This window comes from Lissotriton vulgaris, chromosome 10, assembly GCF_964263255.1.
Source record: "Lissotriton vulgaris chromosome 10, aLisVul1.2, whole genome shotgun sequence".
NCBI lineage: Eukaryota > Metazoa > Chordata > Amphibia > Caudata > Salamandridae > Lissotriton > Lissotriton vulgaris.
The window spans coordinates 47132729-47159123 of NC_141698.1; the positions used below are offsets into that span (position 1 = coordinate 47132729).

At 45.0% G+C, this 26395-nt stretch overlaps 1 protein-coding gene across 2 annotated transcripts in view; it reads right to left on the reverse strand.

Annotated features, from left to right (window-relative positions):
• Nucleotides 1-10910: 10910 nt before the first annotated feature.
• LOC147684561 (metalloproteinase inhibitor 1-like) overlaps nt 10911-26395 on the reverse strand; it is a 28752-nt gene continuing 13267 nt past the window's right edge. For both annotated transcript variants that reach the window (XM_086942363.1, XM_086942364.1), the window contains exons 4-6: nt 22025-22139; nt 12686-12813; nt 10911-11572 (exon numbers count right to left, since the gene is read on the reverse strand). In XM_086942363.1, the coding sequence (XP_086798489.1) occupies nt 11426-11572; nt 12686-12813; nt 22025-22139 (390 nt within the window). In that variant the 3' untranslated portion in view covers nt 10911-11425. The remainder of the gene's footprint in view (nt 11573-12685; nt 12814-22024; nt 22140-26395) is intronic.

Here is a 26395-nt window from a genome sequence, read left to right on the forward strand (position 1 = left end):
AATGACAGGGAATCCCCCGCTCTACACCATCTCTAGGGGGGAGATGAAGAATCACATGTACTCTGGAACATCAATGGCCTGGCCAGCAAGACAATGGACCACTGGGTATTAAATTATTTGAAAACATTCAACCTTATACTTCTAAAAGAAACCTGAGAGGACCAAGCGATAGAATTTCAAGGGTTTACGTCACAACTGGTTCCTGCAACAAAGGGGTCCAAATATGGTCATCGGTCAGAGGGCCTGATAATGTATGCCTCAATATGCACAATAGGAACTATCCATCCAGTAAAGGTACTCATAGCAGCCCCAAGTGCTGTACAGGCTGTAACAACAACAATCAACTATAAGAAAGTAGAATGGACAATCACAATAATCAATACATACTTACACCTGAGCACAGATCAACCACTGGTAACGAACTAATCAAAGAATTGTCAAAAATCTCAGAAGATGGCAACATAGAGAACATCATGCTAGCAGGCAACTTTAATATCCACCTTTTCCACACTGCGAGTGAAGACGAGGTACCACGGGAAATATCCAGAGAGTGCAAAAAACTGAATCAGGGGGCCAGCACATCCAAAAAAGCAAAGAAAATGAGAACATAAACGTATTTACTCCAAGAGCTTGAACATCTAAATCTGAGGGCCTTAAATGGCTGGTTTACTGAGGATTATTCACTGGCCCCAACCATTTTATTCAACAACCACCTTCTCACATCTTGATTTCACCTTCATCACACTCCCCTTGTTTCATAACATTCTTTCCTACCAACTGGGAGATAACAAGCAAAGCGATCAATTACCGCATAGAGGTGACACTAAAAGCAAATGCAAATACTTAATGGAGGTGAACAAAAGTATTGCCACAGAATACACCACTGATTTCAAATGGATAAAGGGCAGCCCCGCTTCAGTTGAAAAGCTATCCAAATCTGCAAAGACTCTCCTTCGCCAAGAAAATAATATGACAAATGATTCCCTAACTGCAACGAGAACAGGAGCAACAGCGATATCCCCGGCTGCAAACCTAAGCACCCCTCAGATCAGACGACTCAAATATTCTGTAAACCAAATTTTAAGGCAGCTAAGCAGGAACCCTCAAAATCCAACCTTGCAAAGCGACCTGCGGAAAGTGAACGCAACACTAAAAAGAAAAGAATAGGACAAATATAGGCAAGGAAGCTAATGACTTTGGGCAAGGATATTGCATGATTCAAAACCGTCTATGGCATTCAATTAACAGCCTTTGGGGCAAGCCCACCAAGGAGTAAATTCACATATTTAAGAGGAAGACTGGCCGAACTACCTCCATCATCACATCAATAATATTAAACAAGAGGTGGAACAGACTGGGGAAGAGACCCATGTTAAAAAAAGGGACAGAGGTAATACATTCAGGGAAGAGGCCGGGCGAAAACCAAATGAGGGCACAAGCTTTGGTGCCATTCTGAATAGTCATAGACACATTCAAGGCCAAAGCTGTAGCCGGGCTAGAAGCATCACAAAACAGTGAAGACAAATGTCACAGGAAAACAGTGCTACAAATCAAGACGCAAATAGCCAAAGGAAGGCTGAAAGGTGTTCCACCAATTCTGTACAAAGATGATTCAGAGTATCGGAGCAAAGCCCTGGTGCCAGTCTTTAATGAGGCACTGGAAACACAAACTATCCTGGAATCATGGAAAGGATCCATGATCAGTCCCATCTATAAGCAGGGCGTTAAGACCAACACATATAACTATCGACTTGACGGCTTAGTCGACATTGAAGCTAAGTACTATGTGGGAGTGATCCTGGAAGAACTTATAACGTTGGCCTCGTCTAAATCCATCCTCCCTGTTAGACCTGGCACCTTGGCGTGTGTCTCCCTTCCACTTTTTGCTGATGTGCCTCCGATGTTTTGCTGGTTTTCCGATACTCAGGGCACTGCGCCACGGCTGACCCGTGCCGCAGTGCAAGTGCTCCCTACTGTAAATTGTACATACGATTGGTATCCATGATTGGTGCATTGGATTTACTGTCAGTCCCTAGTAATGCGCACTAGAGAGTGCCGGGGCTTGTAGATGCCAATACTGCTGGTGGGCCTGCAGCGCTGGTTGCGCCACCCACCGAAGCAGCCGTAAAGATGTGTCCGGGAACTGCGACCGCAGAACCCGCGTGCGGTCTCGTACTGTCACGCTAGCTGGGCAAGTGCACCCACTAGCGTTCACCTGGGAGAAGAAATGATGGTCCCGGGGGGTGGAGATCCTGTTCACATGACCCTGGTCTCGCTAGGAGACAGTGAGATGATCCCTATGAACTACCTGCCCTCTAACACTAAGAAATATGGGCAGGTGGTGATCATCAATGGTAAGGAAGCTGAGGCTCTTAGAGACACAGGAGCCAGTGTGACTGCAGTGAGGCAGCACCTGGTGTCTCAAGAGCAGGTTGTACCCCATGCCTACTGTAGGGTTATCAACGCTGATAATTCAGAGAGTCAGTGTCCGATGGCTCAAGTTCCCTTCGAGTGGGGGGGGTCTCTGGTACTCTGCAGGTCTGTGTGAGAAAAACCATGCCTGTTGACTGTTTGCTAGGGAACGACTTGGAGCACTCCCCTTGGGAAAAGGTGGAGAAGACGACTCACCTGCGGATGGTGGGTCTGCCTGACTGGGCGTGCGTGACCACCCGGTCGATGGCAGCCAGTAGGGGTGATCGGCAGGTCCTGGGGCCTGAAGGAGAGGCCCAGGAACCGGCCTTAGGGAGAAGGCGCAGGGGGCACGGGAAACCGGCCCCTGAAGTTCCCACGGTCCAGGAGGAAGCAGACCTTGAGGGGGATGCCCTGGAGCCTACAGGGGAACAGATCGCCGAACTGGGGGACCTGCCTGAGCTGACCCATTGGCAGCAAGAAGGAGGACCCTCCAGGGAGGAATTCTGCAAGGAGCAGAAAGAATGCCCTTCTCTCGTGGGTATGCGGCAGCAGGCTGCAGACCAGGCCAATGGTGTTCAGGCCAAAACACATTACGTGTACTGGGAGAACGACCTCCTGTATTCAGAGCCTTATGCTGCTGAACCTGGGTCAGCCCGTGTGCTGGTGGTACCCCAGAAGTTCAGAGCCTTCCTACTGGGTCTGGCTCATGATGTGCCTTTAGCAGGACATTTGGGGATGGACAAGACCTATGACAGGCTTGTCACCAACTTTTACTGGCCCCAAATGCACAAGAGCTCAGACGCTCATTGCAGAACCTGTCCGACTTGCCAGGCAAGTGGGAAGACGGGAGGGAAGAACAAGGCTCCCCTCCAACCCTTCCCTGTGGTCGGTACGCTATTCCAGCGAGTGGGTATTGACATCGTTGGGCCTCTGGACCCCAAGACAGCCATGGGCAACAGGTTCATCCTGGTCTTGGTGGATCATGCCACCCGGTACCCTGAAGCCATCCCTCTGAGGACAGTGACGGCCCCCGTGGTGGGACGTGCACTGATGGGAATTTTCTCACGAGTGGGATTCCCTCTAGAGGTGGTGAGCGACAGGGGGACCAATTTCATATCCAAGTATATGAAGTCCCTTTGGCAAGAGTGTGGCGTAACGTATAAGTTCACCACGCCTTACCATCCCCAAGGTAACGGGTTGGTTGAGAGATTCAACCGAACCCTGAAAGGCATGATCATGGGCCTAGAAGGTCCGATGAGGCATAAGTGGGACGTCCTCTTACCATGCCTGCTCTTTGCATATCGCGAGGTGCCACAGAAGTCCCTAGGGTTCAGCCCCTTTGAACTACTGTACGGTCACCCCGTGAGAGGACCGCTGAGTTTGGTAAAGGAAGGCTGGGAGCAATCTCCCAGGAAACCTCCCCAGAATGTATATAGCTACATGCTGGCCTTCAGAAACCAGACCAGACGCTTCAGACAACTTGCCGAGGCAAATCTGGAAGCAAGCCAGGAGGAAATGAAGCGGTGGTACGATCAGAATGCCACTCTGGTCGAGCTTCAGCCTGGACAAGAGGTGTATGTCCTGGCCCCAGTAGAGCCCTGTGCCCTTCAAGATAAGTGGACAGGCCCATTTGAGGTTGTGGAGCGCAAGAGCCCCGTGACATACTTGGTGGACATGAAGACGCCCAGGAACCCTTTGCGGGTCCTACATGTCAACCGCCTCAAGCCCCACTTGCGAAGGTCCGAAGTGGGCATGTTGTTGGCAACTGATGACGGAATGGAGGAGGAGTCGGAGCCTCTTCCTGACCTCTTGGTGGCCTGTGAGAAAGATGGGTCAGTGGATGGAGTTAACCTCTCACCCACCCTGACCGCCGAACAACAGGAGGACTGCCGCCAGTTGCTGGGGCAGTTTCCAGACCTGTTCTCCCTGGTTCCGAGTGTCACAGATTGGTGCGTCCATGATGTGGACACTGGAGACAGCTTACCTGTGAAGCATAAGGCTTACAGGGTGACTGACAGGGTCCGGGCCTGCATCAAGGAGGAGGTCTCCAAGATGCTTGCCCTCGGGGTGATTGAGTCTTCCAGCAGTCCTTGGTCCAGCCCCGTGGTCTTGGTTCCGAAGGCTGCTGCGCCGGGAGCCACACCCGAACTCCGGTTCTGTGTGGACTACAGAGGACTCAATTCAGTCACGAAGACTGACGCGCACCCCATCCCCAGAGCTGACGAGCTCATTGAGCGGCTAGGGGCTGCCCGGTTCCTCAGCACGTTTGATTTAACGTCTGGGTACTGGCAGATCGCCTTGACCGATGGGGCAAAGGAGAGGTCGGCATTCTCTACACCAGATGGGCATTTCCAGTTCCGGGTTATGCCATTTGGAATGAAGAATGCCCCTGCCACCTTTCAGAGATTGGTCAACCAGGTGTTGGCTGGACTGGACGAGTTCAGTGCCGCCTACCTGGATGACATTGCGGTGTTCAGTGGCACCTGGCCCGAACACCTGCTACACCTCTGGGAAGTGTTGATGGCCCTGCGCAGAGCAGGCCTCACAATCAAGGCAAGCAAGTGCCAGATTGGGCAGGGTTCCGTGGTGTACTTGGGACACCAAGTTGGGAGTGGCAAGGTAGCACCCTTGCAGCCCAAAATTGAGACCATCCTGGCTTGGGAACCCCCCAAGACCCAGACTGCAGTGAGAGCCTTCCTGGGGCTCACTGGGTATTACAGGAGGTTTGTCAAGGGTTAAGGCACGATCGCGACCCCCTTGACAGAGCTGACTTCGAAGAAGCAGCCCAGGAATGTGATTTGGACTGACACCTGTCAGAAGGCTTTTGACACCCTGAAGACTGCCATGTGCACGGCGCCCGTGCTCCTGGCTCCTGATTTCTCCAAGGAATTCATAGTGCAAACAGACGCTTCAGAGCATGGTGTAGGGGCTGTTCTTTCACAGATGACTGAGGAGGGCTTTGACCAACCCGTAGCCTTCATAAGTAGGAGGTTACTTCCACGGGAAAGTAGGTGGAGTGCAATAGAGCGTGAAGCATTTGCTGTGGTCTGGGCGCTGAAGAAGCTAAGACCCTACTTGTTTGGGTCTCACTTCCGAGTTCAGACGGACCACAGGCCCCTCAGATGGTTGATGCAAATGAGGGGTGAGAACCCGAAACTGTTGAGGTGGTCCATTTCTCTACAGAGTATGGACTTTACGGTGGAACACCGCCCTGGCACCGATCACGCCAACGCTGACGGTCTGTCCAGATTTTTCCGCCTTAGTGATGTGGAACTCCCTGGGGAAGGGTAGTTCCCCCCACATTTCAGCTGGAGGGGACACATGTTAGACCTGGCACCTTGGCGTGAGTCTCCCTTCCACTTTTTGCTGATGTGCCTCCGATGTTTTGCTGGTTTTCCGATACTCAGGGCACTGCGCCACGGCTGACCCGTGCCGCAGTGCAAGTGCTCCCTACTGTAAATTGTACATACGATTGGTATCCATGATTGGTGCATTGGATTTACTGTCAGTCCCTAGTAATGCACACTAGAGAGTGCCGGGGCTTGTAGATGCCAATACTGCTGGTGGGCCTGCAGCGCCGGTTGCGCCACCCACCGAAGCAGCCGTAAAGGTGTGTCCGGGAACTGCGACCGCAGAACCCGCGTGCGGTCTCGTACTGTCACGCTAGCTGGGCAAGTGCACCCACTTGCCAGCCCCGAACCTTCCCTTGACTGCATATTAGTCACCCCTATGGTAGGCCTGCGGGCAGGGTGCGTTGTAGGTGTAAGGTAGGACAAGCCCTGATGTGTGTGGCATGTCCTAGTAGTGACTTACAACCAAAACCGTATTTCACTATTGAAGGCTACCTGCTCCATTAGGCCAGACTGAGCTGCTGGAATTATTACACCCTATAATCCCAGCAGGCTCAAGGAGCATGGTAGCGAGTCATGTTTAGTATGCCTGAACTCAGGATGATAAAATATTTCTTTTAGTAAAGTTTATTTTAGTATCCTGGGTTTGCAAATGCTACTTTTAGAAAGTTAGCATTTGCTTGCTTAACCATTTCAGTCCGCCTCTGCTGGTATGTGTATCTGACTGTCTGGGACGTGTGAGTGACAGGGCTGGAGGGATGACAGGTGGTGAATGCGCAGATTACACCTTAGTGGGAGGTAGGAGTGCCTCTTGACTCGAACTGTAGCTGTGCTCGGCCACCACAATGCTGGCTCCACCCTCCTGGGGAGCGGCGGATGACTCGGCCGGCACCTGGCCCAGGAAGGGCGAAGCCCCCATCAACAAGGTACTCTGGTCGCCCCTGTCCGCACAATGCTGGCTCCACCTCCTGTGGGGCGTCTGATGCGCCTGCCCCTCACACTGAAAGCAGAAGCCGGAGTACACCCGCCAGGGTACTCAAGGACTGAGAGTGGCTATGCAAAGGCCCCCCTGGCCTGCAAGAACAAAAGAAATGGCCTATAAAAGAAGGAGCCCTGCTCCTTGAAAATTAGATCCTGTTTGGGCCACAGAAGGACTCTGCCCGACGAGAAGGACCGTGAGAGACAAGGAAGGGTGCTGACTCTTGCCTGTTTCTGGTGCCTTGCTGCCGAAGGAGAGGAAGAAGAAAAGACTACGAGAAGACTTTTGCTTTACTTTGTGCCAAACTCTGCTAAAGAGGTCTCCAAGGGCTTGCAACTGAACTTGCCCCCTGACCAGCGCCCCAGGACCAGTGGGCGCTACACCCTGAAAGAAAGCGACTGCGGGTGCTGGCCATCGCTGCAGTACCGATGGAGGAATCTCCTCCAAGGCAACGACATCCACCTGACCGCCGTGACCGGGGCCCAAAGCAACAGCGAAAGCAAAGTGAGGACCAGCCGCCGCTGGCCCGAACACCGTGACCGCAACTGCACCGGGAGCCCGAGAGCAAAGCGAAGGAGGACCCGTCCGGTCCGAGCTCTCGAGTTGACTGCGCAACGAGCAGCCACTCACCTGCAAAGACGGACAGTTGCCCTGTGAGAATCCGCAAGGTCGGTAGCCTGCCCGACAGCCCAGCTGTGAGCGCACAGCTGCACCGGCACTTGGCTGGGTACGTCCTGCACTTGGGGACCGTACTGCCACTTGCCGCCACCGCACAGCCGCCGCCTCCAGGGTCGGAGCGGACGACGAGGAGAGGACCCTGCCGCCACAGAACACCACTGCCCCGGATGACCCGTGAACTGCTCGGCTGAGAGCCGCAACGAACAGCGACCCCGGGAAGGCAACGCGACGTGGGACAGATCCCCTGGAAGCCGCCTGCTCCACAAGAACTTTTGTTGACACCGGCCTGAGGGCCCTAAGAGAACGCTTAAACTGCTAGAAAGAACTGTGGTAACCTGAACTGAGTAACTTGCAACCGTTATCGTAAAGTACGTTGACTGTATTCACAAGCCTGCTTAAAATCTATATAAAGATATATATTTTTACAGAATACAGTCTGGTCTCGTTGTGTGGTGGGTTGGTTGTAAAGGTGTACTATTGCAAGTGTTTAACCTATATGCCCCAAAGATTAGCCTACGACTGCTTAAGCCACACTACCTAGAGGGTAAGCAGAGGTTGTCTGGAAGGTAACCCTCAGCCCTGACGAGGAAGAGGAGAGTCCCTGCTTGTCGCTAGTGTTGCACTGCGCCAACTAGAGACTCCCCCTTCCTACACTCCCCATAAACCAGACTGGTTTCTGCAGACAAATGGGAACCACCACTAACATGGTGGCTTTGGCCCAGCTGATTGACACAGCCAAAGAGGCAAAGCAACCGCTATTCCTATGTGTTATAGATTATAGCGCAGCACCCAATCATGTTGACCGCGCTAGATTATGGCAGAAACTGGAAAAATGGGGGATACCAACAGCACTCCTAAATCAGCTGATTTTACTACATACAGACACCTGGGTTAAAATCAACCTGGGAGCTGGGTCACACCTCTCTTACCAAATTAACACCTCTTCATGGCAGACCTCCCCGAAGAGTTGGACAAAAGTATATCACATGCCCAGAAACTAGATGCCCTTTCCAATCATCTGTACACAGAGGACCTGGTCTTAATGAGCGGAATGCCAATTGGTTTGCAGCACCTACTGGACACCACTAACAAGTTTTCATAAGTCAACGCATTATGCATTAACCTAAGCAAAACAAAAACTATGGCAGTAAATTATTCCAGGAAGATAAAGTTGCATTGGTATCTGGATCGGCATCACCTATAACCGGCCAATGAATAGAAATATCTAGGAGTCTTACTGGACAGCAGAGGTACTAAAACGTCACTAGCAATAAGGCCTCTAAAGAAAAACTGTCCAGATTTAACCCTATACTCTCTACTACAAGTCATCCGGGTGAAGCTACAACCAATGTTAACCAATGCGAGGGAGAGATGCTATCGCCTTGGACAAAATTATCTCCAGCGCTTATAGAGCGATCCTCCATCTCCTGACCTACATTTCCAAATTTGCTTAGAATTTGGCCTACAGAAGCAGACAGTGGAAAGGAGGGGGCCATACATAAAAAGGTCGATTTACAAAAGGGGGTGGTGATGAACAGAGTGTCTGAATTGAGCAGACCACTCTTACCCAGTCCAAAGATCAGGGCTTGATCCATCACCGTTATTTATCTCACTGCCCCATCCCAGCTCAGAACCTGGCTATATGCAAATCAGTCTGTCCCTGGCCCAGTGCATCATGGGAACAGGGCAGACTAAACTACCAAGCCAATTCTTTACCAGAAAGGAGCCAAGCTACCGGGGACCGGTTTCTGGCATTTCAGCCTCTTCGGCCCGGCTTGCTTGAATCCTGATGGAGCAGTGAGAAAGGGACTCATGTCTGAGTATACCCTGCCACACCTATAGTGGCCAAAATCGATTTACAAAAGGGGGTGGTGATGAACAGAGTGTCTGAATTGAGCAGACCACTCTTACCCAGTCCAAAGATCAGGGCTTGATCCATCACCGTTATTTATCTCACTGCCCCATCCCAGCTCAGAACCTGGCTATATGCAAATCAGTCTGTCCCTGGCCCAGTGCATCATGGGAACAGGGCAGACTAAACTACCAAGCCAATTCTTTACCAGAAAGGAGCCAAGCTACCGGGGACCGGTTTCTGGCATTTCAGCCTCTTCGGCCCGGCTTGCTTGAATCCTGATGGAGCAGTGAGAAAGGGACTCATGTCTGGGAGCTTGTTTCCTTCCCAGTGTAAGAATTGGCTTTTGTAGTTTAATTTGCCCTGTTCCCATCATGCACTGGGACAGGAACAGACTAATTTGCATACAGCCAGGTTCTGAAACTGGGATGGTGCAGTGAGCTAAAAAACGGTGTTGGATCTAGCCCTGATCTCTTGACTGGGTGAGAGCTTTTTGCTTAATTCAGAGACTCTGTCCCTCACCACCCCTTGTTGTAAATATTTTTGTCCACCCTAAGCGTGGAAGGGTATTCTCAGATGTGAGACCCTTGCTCATTGCACCATCAGGATTCAAGCAAACCGGGCCGAAGACGGCTGTAATGCCAGAAACCGGTCCCCGGGAGCTTGTTTCCTTCCCAGTGTAAGAATTGGCTTTTGTAGTTTGGTTTGCCCTGTTCCCATCATGCACTGGGACAGGAACAGACTAATTTGCATACAGCCAGGTTCTGAAACTGGGATGGTGCAGTGAGCTAAAAAACGGTGTTGGATCTAGCCCTGATCTCTTGACTGGGTGAGAGTACTCTGCTTAATTCAGAGACTCTGTCCATCACCACCCCTTGTTGTAAATATACATAAAAAGGTGGCATATGATTAGAGGAATCGAGCCAGGATCATTAAATTCACACATCTGGCCCGATTGACATTCCATGGAAACGTACTCGCAAGAGAGTACCGCCTTGACTCTATATCAAAACTAGATCTAACTAGCCCGTGGGCCACCTCCACAACCCATCAGAGCTTCAAGAAGAAAGTAACAAATGTAACAAAAACTATATCCATAATTGAAGACAAAGAAACCCCGGCAAAAGGGCACCTGGCTGGTCTGTGATCAGTGAATATTATGGTCTTAGACCACAAATTTATTTAAGTGCAGGCTTTAAAATAAAGATAAAGGAAAAAAAATACGAATACGCCTTGGCATCCTACCTATCCTCCTGCAATTACCCTCCTGGAAAAGGGAAATCAGGAGAGCATACCTGTCGCCTCTGTGGAACAGGAAGCGAGGACCTTGTGCACGTTATCTGCATTTGCCCAAGCCTACTGGACATTAGTCGCACTCTACTTCGTCCAACTTTGGAACAGAGCAGTATTAGGACTTGCAGGCAGGCAGGATACTGATTAATAAATAGATAAATCAAGCACACTACAATAATACATAGTGGATGAACACGTCACCACTTTTAGATAAACACACTCCAAACTATCATTCAAACACCCTGGGAAAATCAACAAAGATTTTAAAAGATAAACAAAAATAATTTAAAAAATCCACGCACGAGGAACTTTGAATATCTCTTTTTAATGGTTTTTTATTGTTTTTAAAGTTGCACCAGCATTCCATTTACTGGGGATTAGCAAGAAGACATTCGTGCTCCATATGGGCACCCAGGGGGCAATGGAAACACCCTTTTAAATCATAAGCAGAAAAAACAAACGCGTTCTTGTTTATTGATTTTATTGTATGAATGTAGCAATTTTTTAACATTTGCATAGAGGGGAATAGTATATAAAGTTCAAGTTTTTTTCTTTTTTTACTCCCTTTGCCAATACTTATAATGTAAGCAAAATTGCAAAGTTTGTATTTAATCATGCAAATCAAAGTTAAACTAATACATTCATGGCTTCCAGTGCTGATGAAATAAGCCACCTCATTAGTAAAAATGCAATATTTGTCAGTATTGGCCAACTCATACCTGGCCATATGCCTTAGTTCCTATAAGTGTTCCTCCCCCTGCAATGTACATCTGTTTAAGGGAGGGTTTCTACTAAAACTGGAAGGGCTTCTTTTCCTCTTTGGGCTCCTCACAAGTCACATCCTCATTTGAAAAGCTGCCACTATTGAATCGTCTGCCAGCTGCAGCTGCCACCCTTCGGGATGCAGGCCTGGTTCTCCACCTGGTTCTGGCTGCCGCCTTCTTCAGGCCCATCAAGCGTGCACTGCTGGCACTTGGAGTCACAGGGCTTTTGAAAGCTGGAGATGATCTGACACAGGATAAGGAAAAAATAGGAGATGTTTACTGTGTTGCTTCAAACAAACATCAACAATGAATATGTCCTGGTTTATATTTGCAATTTGGTGTAAGTAATATTTAAAATCAATTATGATCTATTTCTTTTTAAAAAGAACCAGAGAGGTGTTTGGGGTACTTTTATGATGATGGTTCTACACTAAACTAATGATTTAACTTTGTTACTTTCACTAACTCCTATTCATATTTTTCCCACCCAAAGGCTTGATAAACTAATATGGAATGGCAGGAATTCTTCATCACAAACAGAAATGCAGCCACTCACAACTTGACCACAATCTACTAATGAAGAGGAATGGAAATGGGATGTACTCATTTCTACTGCACATACCTGTAGTGAAATTACTGCCGTGAAGGCACATAAGCCCTTGTGTACCAGCACATATCCACAGAGAAAAGTGAGTAGAAGGATTACATTATCGGTCTGTCTGTCCGTCATCTATCTGTCTGTCTGTCATCTATCTGTCTGTCTGTTTATTTATTTAAAAACTTTTAAATAGCCCGAACAAGACCCATGGGGGTATCAGAACGCTTTACAGGTGGGCGAAAAAGAGGAGAGACCTAAACATCAAAAAATGTGGTCATTTTTACCAAACCTTTTGGTTACCAATAGACACTTATTTGTCATCCTGAACGTATTTTTGCACCTGTTATATAGTCTGATATTATTCTATTACATTATTTATATGTTAACAGTAACTCTGTTTTTTCTTAAGATGATATAGTATATACTCATGTGTCCCCTTCCCCTTCCTTTTTGGTTCTTCTCCTTCTCCTTTATTGAGTATTTAAATTTTGATTCCTATTACATTTCATTGTTAGCGGTATATTACTTCTTATATTGTGTAGGTATTTTCGCTTTTGCATAATTTTTTTTGTATTGTCTATTTTTGTTGCTCTTCAGTAAATTCAATAACATTATTTTGAACACACAAAAAAAAAAGAAGTGACAGAGGAAGGAAACTCCATGACAGTCTATCTATCCAGCTCCCTTTTAAACTGGGTCACCTTTTGCTCTGATTTAAGACCTTAGACTTGATGGGACCAGTAGTTCCTGAACACTCACTTCACAGCTGCATCCATCTTTGTAGGCCTTCTGGATGCCCAGGGCCTGCTTGGGAGTCAGGTCAGTCCAGGGCCTGATCACGCCGCATCCAAACACTTTCAGGTAGCCTGTGGCACTGGAGCCTGATGCTGGAAATGAGTGAAAAGAAGAAAAAGCTATTTTTACCATGTGTCATGAAATGAGCTCTTTCTTCAATGTGTGATTAGAGTAATCTGAACCCACTGCCGTGTTTCCAGTAGGCTCTTTTTCATTTGTTAGACCTGGACTCTTACAAACATGGGGCATATTACCAAGCAATAGCAATAATTATCGCTATTGCTTGGTTAGAGACAAAAATTTACCGCTGAGCTGCAGCGATTTTTACCGCAAATAAACCTTGGCATTACCAAGGTTTACCGCAAATGCGATAAAAATCGCCGCAATGCATGAATATCGCAGAATAGTCAGCGATATTCATGCATTACCGAGCTAATGCTCTTAGCCATGTTATCCACCTCCCATTGGATAACATGGCTAAGAACTGCTCAGGGCAGGTGTTAGCTTTTGGAGATATTCGCGCTTAGCGCGAATATCTCCAGAAGTTGGTAATAGGAGATAGCGATGTTAGCGACTGTTTCCAGTCACTATCATCTTGGCACGCCCACTTTGCATGTCATTAGTGATAAATATCACTGACATGCAAAGTGGGGCCCAAGATGGTCGCTATCTCCTACTAGCTGTCGCTAACTGGTGTTAGCGACAGCTAGGTAATAGGGAGATAATTTTATTTCTTGGCTTTTAAAGCCAAAAAAGCGGAGATAAACCCCCTTGATAATATGCCCCATGGATAACTTGACCTTTGCACTTTACAGTTGCAGTTTACCCATATTTTCTAAGACTGTGTGGTCGTCGGATCAAAAATCATTATGGAAATATCCTCAGTGCCTGGGCAACCAAAGCAACCTGTCAACACCCCGAGATGCCCATTTCATTAGAAAGAGACATCAAAACTGCTTTTGGTTGAAATATTGACCCGTTGTCTTTGTGAGCAAAACAATCTGGGACGACATTCTGAATGTCAGAAACTGCAGTCAAGGAAGATCTCGCTGCTCTGATTGGTAGATTAGGGACAGAGAACGTCTAAAGCCTCTTGTAAATGTAAATGTATTTGAGCTTATATAGCGCACAGCTACCCACAAAGGGTTTCCCGGCGCTTGCTTAGGGAACCCGTCCTGGTATTCCCCTGTGAGATAACCCCGGCAGGGTATCCACAAGGTGAAAGCCAGGCATCCCGCCGCGAGGGGCCGTTGTGGAGATTAAGCAAGCTATTGCCCAGAGTCGCAGAGTGTGAACCCATGAGTTGAGAAGGCACCGGAGCGAGAATTATCAAGTCCGTGGAATTTTTTTGAGCCCAAGACCCGCCGAGGCAGGGAATTGAAACCTGGTCCAGGGCCGATCTCAGCTTCCGGGTCTGCCGCCTCTAACCCCTGAGCCACACTTCTCTTGATAGCCTGATCGTGCAAAAGAAGACACAGGAAGTGAAAAAGTGAAGACAAGTAAGGAGTAATAGGAAGTAAGAGGAAGGTGATAGAAAGGCCGAGAGAGAGAGGGGAGAAAGTACTAAAGAGAGAGAGAAAGAGGAGACCCAGCACAAGTGGTACAAAAGGCGGGCAAACTACAAAGGAAGACAGAAAAGAGAGACTGGTCCATAGATGAGAGAGTCACTGAGAAACAGAGGAAGAAAGAGAGAGACCGCAGTTTACCCGAGTGAAAGGGGTGCTTCATCAGCTTCTGGGATGACGTCTGAAAGACCCTCACATTATTGAAACCGAGACTGCAGATAGCAGGGTGCGTGTCATTGGTGCATCAGACTAAGAGGGAGCGAAGGTGTCCCTGTGAGTCACATCACCCTCACTACTGTATTATCCTTTTTTATTTTAAAATGATGTATGCCCTATGTAGCAGAGACACAGGCCCTAGTAACCCTGACCAGTCGGTGTGCCCTAACCTTCGCCCTGCTGATTACTCAAACATGTCAGTATTTGGTGTGAAATGCATAGCAGATGCATTTCGAATTGTTATTGATTAGTGAAATTTCTTTGTAGGTTAAATCTTGCCAATGCTTACGAAATGATTAATTATACTTCCATTTGCTTGTACATTGCACACCAGCACAACCTCTGGAGTTTAATGTTTTCTCTGCATTAATATTAGATCTAAAATGCACCAAGTAGACTTCATTATCTGTACATTAGAACACCTTAGAGAAGGCACACCTGGATGTTAAACACTAGGTCTAACACTTTCAGAAAACTTTATCATGGTATGGTACCTACTGGCAGTCGCCAGGAGGTAGTTATAGTTAAGACCTAGTTTCCCTAGGAGGAGTGTTTTTTGTTGCTACAATAACTTTGGCGGCATTTGACGAATCTTTTGCAACATTTTAAAAACTATTGAGGCAATCTCTTCAGCTGCTGTCCTGAAAATGTCGGGGTGATCCATCAAGCAAGAGCCGAGACAAAGGGTTTTTGCAAAATGCTTTTTTATTTATATAAATCAATCATGGTAGCCATGTTTCTAAAGAGTAATTCGATGAGGTTATTATGTTGAAAGGCTGAACAGGCCTAAATGAAGTACCAGAAATGTCCATATGGCTCAAAAATATTAGCACCAGTGATTACAAAACCATTAACAGTTTCTTTATCGCTTCGGATTTTCTCTCCAAATCAACAGTAAATGCATCCATTTAGACTCCTACAAAAATAAGTAACTCATCAGTTTCCAACAGGTAAAATGATTCTTCTTCAGCCTTAGGGCTCCATGTATCAGGCTCTACCAGCCGTTAAAGGCCCACTCCAGAGCTGAAGGCCCAGCCAAGCGAGAGCCTTTAACAAGTGAGTGGGGCATTAATGGCCAGTAGAGCCCCCTACGGAAGGCTCTAAGGCTATTAGAACATTTTTCCCCTAGAGGGTTATAGAATACCCACAAAACTCTGCGTATTCCATAGTCTCAAAGAATATGAACTAATGTCGGAAGAATACCGCCCTCCGGGCAAGAGACAACTTCTAATTGTACTAAAGAATCTGCATTTGGCGGTCTCCTCACCCGCAATTGCAAGATGGTTTAGGTGGGTCAGGCAGGAGCAGGCACCAACTGCACCATGTTTGGAGCCCATTCAGCCAGGGGACCAATGGCATCTAAAGCCTTCTCCTTGGGGGGAAGGTTAGAGGACACTACAAATGCTGCGGATTGGTCAGCAGACTCCACTTTTAAGAGTTTCTACTTCAAGCCGGTGCTGGATATGGCTAATTTGGTAGTGAGCAAGCTTTGAACCAGCATAGTCCTCGCTTCAAGTTTAAATTCTAATAAGGTCGCGCAGGCGAGGATTATCCCGCCCGGCGAAAAGTCATTCCTCTCCAATGAAGACCCGCTCTAAGACGTAAGTAAAGCATTTAGAATGGATTTTATGGGCCTAAACGGACAAGTCACATTAATGTTATTCTATACCTTATTGTCTGTGTGACATGCCCCGACCACAGAGTATCCCTGATCCGTCTCTTTTATTCTCAGGTTCAGATGGTTCCAAGTTGGAACAATAAGAAAATCAATATGGCGTGACTTGTGCGAAAAAAGAGGGGGATCAGAACAGAGAGAGGACTATTACACCCTCGTGCGGAACCTGCTTGGCCACAAACGGAAACTACTGTTGGGCTCGCAATGGTTAAGTTGTGATGTCGTTCCAAAAGACTCCTGCGACTGTTAGAGTTTTCTTTGCTGTATGTTGAAGCTTAAAGAAATGTTTAAAAGGCTGCTATTTAATAAAGCGAAAAGAGTTTGAGCATACTCCCTGCCCTCGCGTCCTTAAAGGAATTGAAACCTTCCTACACGAGAGTTAGGAACCATTTTCATTACTGTTGCAGAAAATGTATTTCAATTGAATTTTTTTTTACTGGCTACTAAAAAGTGGTGCTAACCATTCACAAATGTAAAAACGATTTTTTTCAAGAGCTGCCTGAGGTCCCACGGACCACTGACTACTCTTAAAAAATTAAACTTCAAAGTTTCAGTTATTTTCTTTGGACCATCCTGTTTTCCTTCAAGGAAAACAGACTGGGCTTTAAAAATGGTTTGCTTTTTTAAAAAGCAAGCACATCAATGTACATTAAGAACAGCGATGTCCTAATTGCGTTTCTATCTGAATGGTAATTAGTAAATCGCTATTCCTACTGTATTTGACTTTTAATCAAATCAACCCCCCATTAATTTTAATGAGTTAGGTTACAGTGTACGACCCATTAGGAATCACTACCATCACAGTGATGGTGGCCTGATGGGGTTAACAGACCACCAAGTTTGTGATTTCTGTTTAATAAAGCTATCTTTGTGATTGGCTACCACTACCTATTTGTGGTCAGTAAAAAATTAATATTTTGTGACCATGATTTGGTCAAAAAACATTAATACATACCACTGCGATTTGGTAGTTAGAAGAGACACCCTAAACACGCTGCTCCCAAATACCAAATCGGTGTGTATCAGAATTCCAAAGTGTGATTCGGTAACGTGTTACTGAATCGCAAATTGGGATTCATCCATACAAAATGCATTTTTGTGTTAGCAAAGGGGGCCGGTGAAGATATAGGAAATCTGTCCCCACCATCAAAGAGATGGCCCAGATGAGTTGCCAGCAGAATGTTATGCTACATTTGCCCTTGCCCTGGCCCATAGTATGGAGGGTGTATAAGGACCCACTGCGAGCACGGCCACTGCCAGCCTCATCCAGGGATGCACTTGTAATGTATGACGTTACAACGCATACTTTTACAACGCATACCTTTACAACGCATTTTTTACAACGTAACATCCATTACAACGCATTCCATTTCAATGCATGCCATTACAACGAATTTTTAAAAACTACCTTTACAACACATTCCATTACAACGCATACTACTTATACAACGCATACCATTACAACGCATACCATTACATTGCATGTATGGTAAGAATTGGACAGTGTAGTGGTAAAAATTACTATTCTAACTCCAGGGGGGTGCAACAGTAGGGTAAATGTTGGATAGTGTAGGGGTAAACATTACTATTCTAACTCCAGGGGGTGCAACAGTAGGGTAAATGTTGGATAGTGTAAGGGTACTATGCGTTGTAATGACTGCGTTGTAATGACATGAGTTGTAGTGGTATGCGTTGTAGTGTCATGCGTTGTAATGGTTGCGTTGTAATGGCATGCGTTGTAATGGATATTGTGTTATAAATGTTTCGTAGCAATGGTAGTGCGTTGTAAAAGTTGCGTTGTGAAGGTTGTTTCCCTACACTTGTGGTCCACCACCCAAAGTCAAAATCATCTGCTGCACACCCATCTGAGTTTCATCCTCTCTCTATGCTGAATCCAGATTTTAAGATTCCATTAAAATACTAGCTATGAGATTGCTCCCACTGATGCCTGGACTAATCCATGGGACCAGAATGGATTTACACCAACTAGGTCCACCTCCAAAAACCTTCGCCAACTCTATCATATCCTTCGCAATAGTGAAATAGGCCTCTATCCAGATGCGTTGGTAATGTCAGTTGACCTAGAGAAGGCATTTGACTCATTAAGATGGGATTTCTTGTATGCAGTTATGAAATGGATGGGACTAGGTTGGGTTCATCTTTTATTCACTCACCCCACATCGAGGGTCCAGACAAACGGTGTAATTTCGGCCTCATATCACATCCACTGTGGTACTAGACACTAACCCTCCTTTATTTGCTTTGGCAACAGCCAGCTGCACTACCAAAATGATTTGCTTGATCTCCCCAGTCCTTCAAATATCTGGGTGTACAGGTACATCATACGTTAGAGGACCTTCAACAAGACAGACTAGGGCCAGTGACAAAATCACTGAAGGCCTATGTACAAATTCTGATGTTCACTACGATTGCCAGTGATGGCTCATATCGTCTTATCCAAGATGATTATGCTACCCAGACTTTTATATTTCTTTGCAAATCTCCCTGTCATTCATTATACCCCACACTTGGTTCAAGGGTTTAGGCAACCCACTCCGAGAACTCAACTGGGATGGAGGATGTAATAGGGTTTCCTTTGTGGTGCTAAAGAGAGTTCCCAAGGACGGTGGGTTGAATGCCGCCAATTTGAGTTATATTACTTGCCCAGACAGCTTCAATGGTTGGCATGATGGTAGTGATCTTGTGATACTCCGTCCAATTGGCTTGGTTGACAACCAGGGACAGTTACTAGTGAAGCTCCTTAGTCAAAAAGTGGTCATACCCATACCAGGAGTCCTGTTGCAAGTGGTGCTGGTGGAGGTGATTGGGGCGCACGTCTAGGGCCCCTCTCTATGCTCCTGGTCTACCTTTAATATGGCTGCCACATGGAGATGCTATCTACCAATTTATGAGATGTCACTTCTCAGACTGGAGGACGACTGGCATTATCACAGTGAGTGATTACTTTCAACAGGGAGAACTTACCACACTGGATGTTTTCCTGTCCCATTGTAATCTATCCTTGGCCAATTTCTGAACTACTATGCCTGGTGAGCACATTTGGGGAATTATGGCCTGGGAGCAGACAAGAACCTGAGACCCACAGCGTTCTCCAGGCATTGGTGACCCTGGATGCGGCACGCCATGTAGTGGAATGGCTCTATAGAGCGCAGCTGGTGATGGTAACAAAGCTATTAGTCTGAGCTCAGGAGTGGTGGGGACCTTTATTAGGCAAAGAACTGACAGACGTGGTATGGGGTAACCTCATGAGGAGCCAAGGCATGTTTCTCGAAATACTAAAATAAACTCATCCAATTCAATTATTTACATATAACCTATACTGCAACTTATGTATGGAGCCAATCAATGGTGTTTTACTAGGTGCGGGGAGCTTCACAAGGGGTTCGTACTTATGGCATGTGGATATGCAAGGTTGTAGGGCTTTTAGACTACATTAGTGAACACAATCAGTGGAGCACTGGATAGTTAGCTCACCCGTACAGCGGCAGATTGCCTTTTGGGTTTGTTCCCTAGACCCAAAGCTTGCAAAATTAGTACCAGGTTTGTGGACCTATGAGTAGCAATAAAATGGATGGCTGCATTAGGTCCCACTGTAGCAGCCTGGGTACGAGATGTTGAAACATAGGTCAGAGCTGAAGAGAGTGTCCTCATCAAGGACTATGCCCGTGGTGTACGTCATCACTCGTTGGCGGATCTCTGGGCAGAGCGTTGAGAGCCTGGCATGGCAGAGAGTATGATGCTACTAGACCTACCACAAATTGGATGCAGTACGTTGACCAAACTGTAGAACCCCCTAAGGTTCTTCACTTAGGGCCATATGTATCATACTACCGTTTAGCGAATTCCAAATAGCGAATTTTAAGGAATCGCTATTTGGAATTCGCAAAACGGTATGTATGTACAAAATCGCTATTAAATAGCTATTCTGTACCATTCTTAATTTGCGATTAGCAAATTGCTAATCGCAAATTACCCATTCATTTCCATGGGCCAGGAGGCCAATAGGAATGAAGGTGCAATTTGCAATTAGCAATTAGCTAATCGCAAATTAGGAATTTTTTCAAGGGTGCAGGAGTGTCTCAAGAACACCCTGCTGCACCCCTGAAAAAGACATTTGGGAGCATATGGCGCACATACATGCCCTAAGGGCATGTATGGGCGTCATATGGCACCTTTGGTTTGTTTTCAAAAAGCATTATTAAAAGAATTCGCAACTTACCACCAACTAGAAGTTGGTGGTAATTTGCGATTCCTTAATGGCATTTTTTGCATTTATTTTCTTTGATACATTGCATTTAAGGAATCGCAAAATTTGCGATTCCTTAAGTGCAATCACAAAATAAGGAATAGCAATTTTTGCGATTCCTTATTTTGATGCAAAAATGTTTCATACATACCATTTAGGTATTTAGCATTCGCAAAGGCCAAAATTCGCAGAATTTCGGCCTTTGCAAATGCTAAATAGCTGGATACATATGGCCCTTACACTATAAAAGCTATTTGAAAGAGAGACTTATTAAATTAAATATTTCCCTCCCCCCACCAGCTCACCAAAGCGAATATAATTGAGAGTACAGTACTGCCCCAGCTGGAGTAGATCTGAACAAATTGCTTTGAAGTTCAGACTCCCGGGACAGCACTGTTTCTTGGTAGTTGTTTCTTTTACACAGTTTGTTTATAGATTATTTAATATGTCAATGGTATTGTGCACTATCCTGGGACCTCCACTACAACTCCCAGGGATATACATTGGAGCAGTTGGGTATCTCGACATAGGTTTAAACCAGGTAATATATTAGATTCTGTGGGAACATTTTAATGCATATCTTTCACACCCTACCAGGAATCGTTTTAAGACACACAGTTACTGCTGTTGTGACTTATTCTTCTTACATGATTACATAGCTTTACATGGTGTCCAGCTGCTATTCTTATACCAATTTTAGAACTGGGAAAGTTTCAAAGTTGTAACATGTTATGGCATAATTGATGAGTGTTGTATGGCCTATTGCTATCATACGCATGTCCATGCTCTTCTCAGTAAAGGCCAATAAAGACATATTTAAAAAAAGAAATATGAGAGAAATTTAAGCCCCTTCCAAAAGACTCTTCATTGCATAAGACAGACACCTTATGGTAGATTCTTCCCTTATGTTCTAGGGTTTATGGCACAGAAATAGTTGCAATATTGAAGAAAACAGATTATTCAGACAGGCACCATTTTTGTGGCCTTCTTTACAAAGATGCACTGGACTATTTTTGTCACATGAATCAGGCAACAATTAAAATAACCAATCTTGGGGCAGTTACTGGGGAATCTGGGGAAACTAGGGGGCTGATTCACAGAAGACAGAATCCTAACTTAAGTCTGTCTTAAGACAAAATCCTAACTTCTGTGAATACCAAAAGTAGTAAGGTTAGGATTTTGTCTTAAGTTAGTTATGTGAATCGAGCCCTTATATTGTAGATGGTGGAGGAAGGTAATTCCTGATTGGATTAAAAAGGTACTATGTGTTCGACATAAGCATTATTTGTGTTGTGTGCTCCCAATTGGACCAATCCTTAAAACACAGGTGCTAAATTTGAATGTTTTTTCGCCTTGATTTGTCATGATCAAGTGGAAGAAAAATGGGCTCTGGATTACCACTTTTTCAGTCAATATATATAATTCCAGTTCCTCTAGGAGTTTTATACTTAATTCTAGGAGTATAGATTTTACATTCATCAAAAGTGTTCGTGAAATAATTTCTGAAAATATTGAATGCTTGTTCATTCACAACAGAAAAATTACAATATATGACTGAAATATATAAATTAAGGGCCAACCTGTTATCAAGTAATCCAGGTTGAAATTGGTAGGGTCAATCTTAACTTCACAGGATGTTCCATCTAAATTGTTCATGAAGATAATCCCCGAAAGCCAGTTGCCACCTTTAAAAACCTGGAAGACAACATGAATTAAAAAAAGCAATTTCTTTTATGTGTTGAGCTTCTGACATTCAATTATGTACAACCACACAACAACAGAATATGCCTGACACCTTTGTCTTTTATTATCGTTAGTAAAATGTATGTCATGAAAGAAACAAATAATCCCCATAATGAAGAAGCAGGAATAGAAAATGTCAGATGTGGGAATTCAGAAATCAGAAGCACAGGGACCGACAAGGATTCGGGTGTAATGGATTACACAAAACATGCACAAGAGCAAAAGAATATAGTCAACTCCCAGGGATTTACACAGTAAAACCTGGTGACAGCAACCGAGGAACCTCATATCTTTGGGAACCAGGTCTATGAAACAGACTGCGATAAGTAGATTGAAGATCTGATGAAGACCTTAACAAAGTAGCACATGTAGAGGTCAAAACACATCTAAGATAATTCAGCTAAAGTGGTATGTTACTGTGAATGAATTTACTTTGGGCAGGGCATTTTGGATCCCCATGCTGAGTGGGATGGATATTTTATCTAAAAAAATTTGCAACATACATATATTTTTCAACTCAGTTTTAACTATTTTATAGTATTTTTCAGTAAGCATGTTAAAAAAAAAAGAATTAGAAAAGTGGTGGGCTTCCACAGCATGTGCAAAATTCACAAAAAGTGGTAAATATGCACCTGTAGAATTACAACCCCGATTTTCAACTTCTGCATACGTCCCATTACTTCCAATAGTATGCTTGGGATGCTTTGCCAGACTCAGGTTTCCAGGTGTGCTACTGGGAATGTCATGCCGGACTGTGCATGGGACCCTATTCCCCCTGTGTACTTTTCTCTACAGCCCAGAGGTTTTAACAGTGAGAATTGAGCCCCCAGAGCATTTGCACTCCATTTTCACCATGGAGAGAGCACAGCCCTTATGCCCCAACATATCTGGTGGTGATCTGTTCCCCTCCCAACCATAGGAGGCAAGTACTTCAGCTTTTGACTGGAGTACATCTCCAACCATTTCAATGAAGCCATTGGAGTTTTTGTGCATTTAAATAAAAATGAGCATTAATAAGATTGTATGTAGCACATAATCTACACTTCATTTCACACATTAAGCTATTAAAATTGAAACAAATTTGCTATGACATGTTGAAGTGTGATTTTCTGGCTTAGACTAACTAGGTCTCAGTTAGGGCTAGAGTCCATCTTGTCCAAAATGGATGTTGTATCATAGTTATTCTCTGTTTATATTTCTACCTGACACTATGTCCTGCAAGATGTGAATTTGTTTATTTCTGAATGTTCTTGATGAGGTCCTGATAGAGGAAGCTTCCAGTAACACTTTCAATGACCTTCCGCTTCCATGCAGTAGTCCATTCATTCACAATGGTCCACTGTTATCTATGTAATTAGTTTGTTCTGACACCTCCAAAGGATATTAGATCAGAAGGCCAAATCAAGATTCTTGTAGCGAGCAGGTGCTACTGTAACAGATGATTCTTTATACCGCAAAATGATTTGTTGAAAATGTATTTCTTTGCTCATACCAATATAACTTCACAGTTTCAAAGCTTTCTGATGGAGAAAATCACTCCATAAGCTCATGAATATGGTGTTATGTCAGCTCTATTTGGTCTCTATTCAGAGTGCTGCCCACCTCAGGATTGGTATAGTTCTGATTTTGCCTATTATACTGCATTACTCGTTTTTACTGAGAGCCTATATTGCAATGATTTTGTGCATTCATTGATGACTATTGCTGCCTCTACATTTTAATATTTCTGTATTGTACTATTGAATTTTGTCATAAACCTTCATGGTTTTTCCTAAACTCCTCTCTAGAATTTTCTTTTAGAGTCAGTCCTTTATTTACTGACTGGGTTTTGAAACTCTGTTTCGAACCTTGTCTCTGGGACACATTGCCTCATGATTTCAGGTTAACTCCATCCTTAATCCACCCTACATCTGGGTGCACCATTAAAATGCAGTTTCCTAAGGGTGCAGCACGCTCACAGTGCAAGGAGTTGGAGTGTAGTATGGTAATGTCTAACAACTTTCATGTTTGTGGGAGCTTCCAAACTTCCAAGGCAAACCACTCATTGGAATACCCCTTAACACCCATTCAGTGCGATTTCTAAGTGCATATTTCTCCATACTAATAAATATGTTTAAGCCTGCCAGGAATCCCTTCGTAGAATCAGGGCTGGTGCTAGACCTGTCAGCCTTAGGGTGGTCTTCTCACAAACTTTCTGCCTTCATACTCCATTTTTGGCTGTTATTTCTTTGCTGTCCTTAGGTTTCTGCACACTTTGCCACTGCTAACCAGTGCTAAAGTGCATGTGCTGTCTCCTAAGATCAAGATAAGACTGGCTTATACCTAATTGGCACATTTAATTTGCTTGTAACTCTTCAGTAAAGTGGAACTACCTGTGCCCATGGCCTGTAAATTAAATGCTACTAGTGTCACTGATTGTGCCTACCACATAAGTAGCACTTCAAACATGTCTCAGGCATGCTATTGCAGCCTGTGTGTGCATTTCAAAACCGCCATTTTGACCTAGAAAGAAGAAACCTTCATTCATGCCCAAACCTTCCTTTCTAATACATATAAGCCACCACTAGATTAGACCCTTGACAGCCCAAAGGGCAGGTGCAGTGTATTTAAAAAGTTGGGCATGTACCGTTATTCTGTTCATGTCTTTGTAGTGAAAAACTCTTACATTTGTTTTCCACTACTGCGAGGCCTACATCTCTCATAGGATAACACTGGAAACATTGGAGTTAACTTATTACACTTAATAAGATTTAATTTCCAAACTGTAACAGACAACTAGTTCATGTTTGATGTCTTTGGAATTGTAATGAATGATCCTAATTTATGGGGAACTCTGATTTTAAACTGCAATTTATTAATTCTACTTTTAGAATGTTGGCCTGTGCCTCTAAACTGTTTTTTGGGTCATACGACTCGGTGTAGCTGACAGCTTGGCTTTGTGTATTTCTCCTAGCCACACACAATAGGGTGCTTGGGTGTGCTTGGTTGGGCCATCACTGGCAGGCTGGGAGGGAGGAGCTGGGCACCCCCACTTATTTGTGAATAGGCTGTGATCTACCTCCACACAAAGGGCTTCATACCATCTGCAATTAGCCAGGACAGGGAAGGCAGGATGCCTGGGAACTTCAAGGGGAAACCAACTTCGAAGCAAATCCTCACAATGCTCTGTAAACCAGAATTTGAGGTACTCTGTTCAGCAGGCCTACCTGGATCCCTGTAGCTAGCCCGTGCTTCATCGTGCTTAAACTGAAATTGTGACTTTGCCCCGGTCTTGCTCCACCAGGTAATCCACATTTGGCACTTTTTGCTTTTAGGCACCATTTTCACTAAAATCGTTAACATTGAAAATCTCTGGTTCTACTGACTGGATTTTAATCGTTTTGGTCTTGTTTTACTTATTAACAATTATTCTGTTTTTCTTATCTGGTGTGGGATCTCTTTTGTGGTGTGTTTTCATTTTTTACCTATTGAAGAGTTTCACAAATACTATGCACCCTGCCTCTGAGATAAGCCTGACTGCTCTATGCCAAGCCACACGAGGGTTGAGCACAGGTTAATTTAGGGTTTGATTGTGCTTCCCCCTGACAAGGATTGTGATTGCTGCTTGGCCAGGGCTCACACCTCAGTCAACCAACAATCCCATTTTTACAGCTGGCATACAAAAAGTAGATGAGGATGTAAATCTATGCATAGCCCAATATGTTTTTATGTATTTAATCAACAAACTGTTTCATTTTTAGGTGGCAAATTAGACAAATCAAAGAAAAAATCTATAAAAGAAAATAGTCCAAATGGAAGTGAGACACCAGGAATTCATTTTAGTGTGATGCTAGGAATGTTGGGGCAATTTAAAGCAAAATAAGTCCACTGCACTAATAAACCCGACGTCAGTATATTTTGGGTGTTTAATTACACAGATACTATTAGTTTATGGACCTCATCACCAACTGTCCTGAAACGTCTATCACATTTCTCTAACAACTGCAATACAAGGATTTACAATAATAGCTGATGTTCATTACTACAACGACTGCTCAAAAACCCCAAAAACCATTTAGTATAAGGAGCCTAGCTGCAGTCTGAATGCAATTTCACACCTGATAAGAAGACTGTATGCTTCCCAGTTTGCTGAATTCACTCTTTCACCATTGAATTTCCATTGCACATGAATCTCGTCAGGATTCACACAATACATTTTGCAAGCATCT